This window comes from Teleopsis dalmanni, chromosome X (assembly GCF_002237135.1).
Source record: "Teleopsis dalmanni isolate 2A chromosome X, ASM223713v2, whole genome shotgun sequence".
In the NCBI taxonomy this organism is placed as follows: domain Eukaryota; kingdom Metazoa; phylum Arthropoda; class Insecta; order Diptera; family Diopsidae; genus Teleopsis; species Teleopsis dalmanni.
Window position 1 is genome coordinate 7562230 of NC_051848.1, and position 7616 is coordinate 7569845.

General features: G+C 31.4%; 1 protein-coding gene across 1 annotated transcript; it reads right to left on the reverse strand.

Moving 5' to 3' along the window:
* Nucleotides 1-642: 642 nt before the first annotated feature.
* Nucleotides 643-1236, reverse strand: LOC119689613 (dynein light chain 1, cytoplasmic-like). Its single transcript, XM_038104479.1, has 2 exons — nt 1176-1236; nt 643-1041 (listed from the first exon to the last, which is right to left on the reverse strand). The coding sequence occupies exons 1-2, from the start codon at nt 1201-1203 to the stop codon at nt 758-760; spliced, it is 312 nt and encodes a 103-aa protein (XP_037960407.1). The 5' UTR covers nt 1204-1236; the 3' UTR covers nt 643-757.
* Nucleotides 1237-7616: the final 6380 nt, after the last annotated feature.

Genomic DNA, 7616 nt, shown 5'->3' on the forward strand with positions numbered 1-7616 from the left:
CTTACTGATAACAGGACTTAAATTCAAAACCAAGAAAGTGATTTGAGAACTTTATACGCTCATGTAAAACTCTACAAACAGTGAAAAAAAAATAAATATGAAACCACTCCCGAATTTCAAAGATCCATTCGAAACTCCAAAGAACCTATCCTTGTGTGTGGAATATGTATAAAATATTTAGACATAAATTTTTTTTTAATATCTAAAAGAATTCAATCTAATATGCTTATACAAACGAATCCAGATAATTCGAAAACGCGAGGGAATGAATTAGAGGGGTTTTCGATTTAACAAAGTTAAAAAGATAATAAAAAAAGAAATTAAAGGGGTCATGAATACACCAAAATTGTAAGGGTGGAAATTTATATTAAACACTCACCAGCCAACACCACGGACGCCTGCTAGTAAGATCAGTGAACTGAACACCGAGCCCAGCAATCGCGTCATACCCGATTCTAGGAGTCAACGGATGCTTTGATGTCTCGAACCGTTGTTAATAAAAAGCAAGTTAACTTGCTATTAAATTCGAAAGCTTGCTGAAAGTCAATCTAAGTATTATGTACTTAAAATCAATCTTATACTTCGTAGCTACCGTAACTACTATTATTAACCTTTAATTAATTATTGTAGTTAAACTCTCGATATAATTTAATTATTTTTATTAACGATTTTTTATTCATTTAACATTGTTTGGATGTGAAATTTATATTTTAGTGGAAATGTTATTGGTATGTGTAATTGACTGCAAAATATTGGCTTAACCGCATTTATACAACAGAACTGCCGAATAGCCAATATAAAAATAAATAAAAAATGGTGACTCATGAGTGACATATGAGGCAAAGCTACGACCGACAATGCAGTGCCAAGTTGGATTATATTTAGCATCAAACTGCCTCTTGATGTGAGCAGCGATATCCTTGTTGTCAGTATAAACGTCCTTTGCGAAATTAACCGCCTCGAACGCATATAACTGCAATTCCTGCGCCATATCTGATTTGATCACTTTTATAACGCGATCGCCTTGATTTTGTGCTTCGGCTGAAACGTTTAGGTTTAAAAAAAATTAATAATAATTTTTAAGTGTGTTTATTATATACAAATATATTAAATGTTAATATAAAAAAAGAAATACAAATAATTAAATTTTAATATAATAAATATATCGCACTTACGTTCCGGTGGTTTTTCCGGTGTAGCCATTGCTTAATAATAACTTGTTTTATCTAACTGTAAAAATATAAACAAAAATTTTCTATAAAAAATTTTTTTTTGCTTTTTTTTTAGCTTTCAACCAGTCCATAACTACTTGGTTTATTTAAAATTAAAAATTTAAACTAAACGATAAATTTTCTAATTATTATGTTGAGGCTAGTTGAATCAGTGCACTTGAGCACTTTTACTCTCTATTAAGTGCGAGGTTTCTTCATAATCAATAACTGACCTCAGAACTGCGTACCTTCCTGAGGAGCCTGTAACCGTTTCAAGATTCGATAACGCAGTGTTGGTAAGCCTGTCAGTGTTCGTAAATAGTTTCAGGGCTCTATCCTTTATGTATTTTTTGATCGGATCATTCTTGAGATCCCAGTGGATGTCATTCATCCTAATGTACCATGGCACCTTGAAAAATTTTTTAATGATAGTCTGCCAATATTTTACACAAATAACTTCTTTAACAAATGGTGTTCACTTGAAATATGTCTCAAGTCTCCTCCACGAACTAATGGCAGTAATTTCGAGCACATAATACGAGCTACTCGTAGTAACTTTGAGTAACTTTGTGTAAATGAGAGTAAATGAGAGCATCTGAGAGAGCGTAACATCCCTGTCAAAATTTGAAAATGTTACACAGACTTTATTCATACATTTTATTTCAAGCAAAATTTTTGTGATGTGTGAATCAGCTATTTTGATTTGAATTTGAATTTTTGTAGGGTTTATTTGCGCGGCACTGGTATTCTCACCAGATTTTACACAAAGCTGTTCCATGAAAATCTGTGTAAGAAGCGTAATTTAGCACTTTATTTGTGTTACGCTCTCAGTTTGTATTTTACTTGTGTTTTACTGGGAATATAGCGGAGTTGGCCTAGAATAAGCGAAGCGAATTTTATGCTTTGACGATTATATCAATATCTTATATCTTTCTATATCAATAAATAATTTTTTTATTCTACTAGTACAAAGTAAGATAATAACATTAGATCTTTATCATCAACATTCTTATCACTCATGTACTAATTCTTTAGTATAACATCAATAAATGTCAATTCTGAATTCTTTTCTATTTATTCTTAATTTATTCTTATAGCTAATTGACGAAATGACGACAAAAAACAAAATACCAAATTAGTGATCCCGAGATGGTTAACCGCCTGACATCGGGGTGATTTTAGTGGGTTAAGTTTCACACTGATTGGGTTTTCGATTTCTTTACGCTTCCTTAAAAATACAAACCTGGTCACATATAAAAATCTAGCCTTCTAGTCACTTTGTCCACCGTTGCTTACTTAATATTTATTTTGAGATAATGGCAAATAATTTACTACTTATAGTAAATTATTAAATCTCTGCAAATTATATTATCGAATCAGAAGGCATTGATATTGAAACATCACATCAAGCCATAAGTCTACATTAAAGATTGCTCCTGAGCAGCACTTAACTGTTAACACAATTATTATTGTTTAAATATTTGATTCAAAAGGTGAGCATACATTTAAAGTGCTTTAGCGTGACATTATAATGTTTTGCACTAACACTTTTAGAAGAAATTTAGTTATTTGTAAACGTGATTCTGGAGATGAATATGAAAATTATGTTTAGACAATTTCGCGTCCATTAAAGCAAAAAGAAACAAAATTATATTTTTGATTTTAATTATAGGGTAGCTAAATAATAAGAATAATATTATATATTATTAATATAATATCTATTATAATATTTATATCTGATATTTCTGATATTGTAATAAGAATATTATATTCTTAATTATAAAAAAATTCTCATTAAAAAAGAAAAACACAACAATTGTACGAATTTCCTACTTTTATACACAATGTTCTAAGAATAATTAATGAAAGTGCAATTCATTTGTAATCCTTCTCAGTAGTGAGCTTTAGTTTTCGAGCCTGCGGAAGAAAAACTTGACTAATTTAATGCTTGACTTAAAACTCCTTGCCGGTTAGTTTCTACTGTGTGGGAAAAGTGCTAGCACATGCTTCAAAAGGTTTGGACATGTGGGCTATGAAGACGTTGGTCTTTTTACTGTTTGCAGGACGATAAATAAAACCCCATGGATGCTCGTCAGCGCTGTCAGGTTAGGTTATAAGGTTATACCGGCGATTCACCAGAGAGCTTTGACGTGGCATAAAATACTATTTAGTCGGAGGACTTGAAGTTGATCAAGATCCTAAGTCGCCGCCGTGCATGACCTGGGCTCTTAAAGATATATCGCGTTAAACTCGAAAAACCGAGGTAAATATTTCGGTATGAGTGTCACTTTGGATAGTTAAAATGAGCTCTTTTTAGAAATTCTGTGTTTTTTGTTGTGTTGGTAGAAATTCGGAAAAGATGATTAATTTTTTAAAATATGTCTTTATTAAATATATAACAAAATCTGTTTTAACTTTTGTGCTCAATTTGCTTTTGAGTTTTTATCGTGTACATTTTTTGAGTTTTTGTAATTTCAAGTGCAAATTAAAACACCTTGGCAAGTTCACTATTGCAACACTTCTGCACTAAAGGATCAAAAAATAAAATAATGAAAACGGGAAAGTACAGATAATAGCTGCACACTTGTTATATGCAAATTAATTTGAAAAAGCCGATTTACGCTCACAAAAAACGTTTCAACGTTTCGGTGGGCGAAAGTCAAGCGCTGTGAAAAGCCAATGGTGAAGCTTAATGGCTTAGTGAAAAGTGAAATAAGTGAAAAAGTGAAAAAACATGGGAAAAACATGGAAAAAGTGAAAATAGTGAAAATAGTGAAAAGAACCAGTGCGAGTGAGGCCGCAAAGCACTTTGTGCACAATGTAGCACAAGTGCATTATGCACAGCTGAAATTGTTTTAATGATATTAAAGGTATGCGGAATTTCAACATCAAACTTTAATCTCAAAATTCAAAATACATATTTTATAAGCTATCAACATAAATTGCAAAAAGTTTAAATTGGCAAAAAAGCTCAACTCAACGAAATTTGGTTAAAAAAGTTAAAAACTGTGTAAATCTCTGTTGTTTTTGCAAATTGTGAATTATGGTACGGTTGACCAAGGTTTCAGCATGGCACAATCCAAATCTCTATACATGACTCCGGTACTTATACTTGTGCGCTAACAAACCACTACTGTAATATGTACAGGTTGAATATATATCTGCCCAGATGTGTATATCTGCTACTCAGATTCGTTCAAATGTGCATTTACTCGTGCACAAGTGTGCTCAGGTATGTGCTTACATTTCACACTATACGACCACACAAATACCATGCAGACAGTCGAAACAGACAACTACACAGGCAGATAGACAGACGCTATGACGGATACATGACCGAGAGTTCAAAAAAATCCAACAAAAGAGAAAATCTGCTAGAAATTTAGTTAGACAAACAAATCCACTTATAAAAACATATCTATATCTATGGGTTTTTATATTGCTCAGATATGTATATATATGTATATAGATACTAGTAAGTATGTGTAGATATATCAATGCATGTATTTTTTTGTCTGTGTTGGGACAAAAAATATATAACGTGTCTCTGCAGTTTTCTTTTTTTTTTGCATTCTTTGGGTATTTTTTCTTTGGCTTCATGCAAATCCTTGTACCACAAATGCTGTTTTTATGCTGGTTTGCGAACGTACAATGTTTGTGGCTGCGCATTTAGCTTATTTCACTTTGACACCGCAACGAGTGATGAATTTTCAAATTTGCATTCTGATGAATTACATAATTCATTACAGGTGCAGCACACTTTTGCATACAAACAAGATTAAATACGAGACAAACTGATACAATCTTCCCATATATGAAGAGCTCACATTTTTTACCTTCACTAGGTTATCTGGCAAACATACAGTATAAACTAATTACAACAAAAAAAAACGTTCTCACAAATAATATTAAACTGTTTACAAATCTACTCCTTGAAGAGAAATTTAAGAGCGCAGAGGAAGAAATTAATATTTCCATCAAGAACGCTATGTGAAATCGACTCATGCAGATGCTTAATTACTCTATAGTAAGTAAACTTAACACAAAAGATCTGCCATACTCGTAGCGCAACACTTCAATGGATATCCAACTCCCAATAAAAACTTTAATGACTAAGCAAGGGATTGCAATTAACACAGAAGAAAGCCATAGTTGAATATATTGGATATATATGTTAATACCCATAGACGGAAATACCATTGTTGACGTCAATAAACATTGCTAGATATGCCTTTGCTAATTTACTGATTTGAACATTTGCTATTGTGCGGAAAATCTAAACAGCGTTGATCAACCTTTGTTAACTTATGGAACTTATAAACTATTGTATTGAAAAAAAAAAAAGATTACTACAATCATGAAGTTACAAAGACTAGCGTCTAGGACTGTGTAACAGGAACAGGAACACTATGTATCCAAAAAGATATTCTAAAAATGTGAATTTCATCATATAGATACTCCCTACCAAATAAATAGGGGTATTTCGTAGATCACTGGACGCGCTATATAGACTAAGTCAGTTTACTAATCGTAAGAAGTTTGACATTTCAAAGAAATAATTTTCTGAAAAATCAATGTCGTAAGGCATAAAGCATACAAAATTAGTTTTTTAAGGATTGAGTAGAAAGATAAAATTGATATGTTGGATTTGGACACCCAAGCCCACTTCAGCGCAATTAATACCCCGTTGTAATCTGAGTAGGAATGTGCATTTGAAATTTATAAGACAAAACAGTATTTAAGAATGTGATACACAAACGGTTGACTCAGTTAAAGGGAGCCGGAAATATTTAGCTCGGCAATTAGCCTCACACAGACACACTATCATCTAAAAAGCTAGAAATATTAAATGGATTTATGTGCTTTAATATTTTTATTTATTAAATATATAAACAACGATTGAATGGCCAGACAGCCAATTCTGCACTCATTAAGTAACATCAAAATTAGTGACAAAGTATATTCAAAATTGTGAGTGTCGATATCGTGTCATACTGGGGACTGAGAGTGAAGATATGGTGTATTATTGAAGACATAAACCTTTAACTCATGTTAAGCGGTTTTTATAACAGAAGTTTAATATTTTATTTTTGTTTAGTTTTTTAAAAGGTATGACTTTTAGTTAAGACAAGTGTCTTTAGGTTATAAGGGATGACAGTTTATTGACATGTTATCGAAATGCTCAAGAACTAAGTTTTGTTATTTTTTTTAATGAAGTATAAGAGATTAAAAAAAAGATCCTCAAATTGAAATTGTCACATTCGATCGAATGTTTGCAGTATGCGGAAGAATAGCCGTTCGTACTGATAAAGGGAAGAAGAACTTGTCAGTAGTTAAGGTAGAAGTACTTTTCTGAACTCGTTGATAAGATATTTTAAAAGCTTTAAATGAAACGGATCACTAAAAAGTTGAAAAGTATTGCTTTAGAGATAACTTTCGGAAGGAATATAGAGCAGCAGGAATATAGAGTTCATTTGAAACGTGTAGTTTACAACAACTTATCATTGCTTAAAATGTGAACAAAGAATGAAGCAAAAGTATTTAAATAAAAAAATATTTTTTTAATTAAAAATAATTAGAAAAAAAATATGTTTTCGTATTAAAAATGTAATTAACTTGATGTATGTATCGACTAAACAACCTATTCATTAAAAATTGGTGAAATTTGCTTAGTTTTTAACAACGGCAAATTATTTGCTCACACAAAGAATGTATCTTTATAGGACTAAATATGGCAAACTGTCTAAATTGTTGTAAAATAGAAAAAAAAATTAAAAACTTTTGATATAACTTGGAAGGTGAAAAGACTGAACACAAAAGTGCAGCTAAGCAGAAATTGTCATCAGCGAAGAAGCAGAAATTTATGAAAGCGAATATTTAAAAATAAGAAAAGTCTTTGGTTTTGGTTTTAGTCCTCCTTATATACCCTACATACACTCTTATATTTTAAATCTATTAATAAAATTATATTATTCATTATTAAATTTAACAATATTATATAGACCATATATGTAATTACTCACATAGACGATACGACTATATAACCCTTCTCCACTCTTATCCTATTATCATCATTTCTTTTGATTCAATCTTGGCTATAGACCTCTTCTTTTCTTGACTATAGTGTAGGCCAGTTAGTCACGGCATTTGGTCAGTTGTCCACTGTGTCCGATAATGATACCCATAGTGTCCAATTGCTGCTTACTTCTGTTGTATTTTGTAATATTTGTAATATATATTCTGTAGTCTTTTCGCTTTGACAAATACTTCTTTTTCACTATATACTTAGCACAATTTCTTTTTAATACAGATGTTTATGTAGCTTGTGTATAATAGGTATTCTATAATTCCTACGACTACACTACTCTCTTCACTTGGCCTCTAGCTTTCAAAGCCAGATTTTTA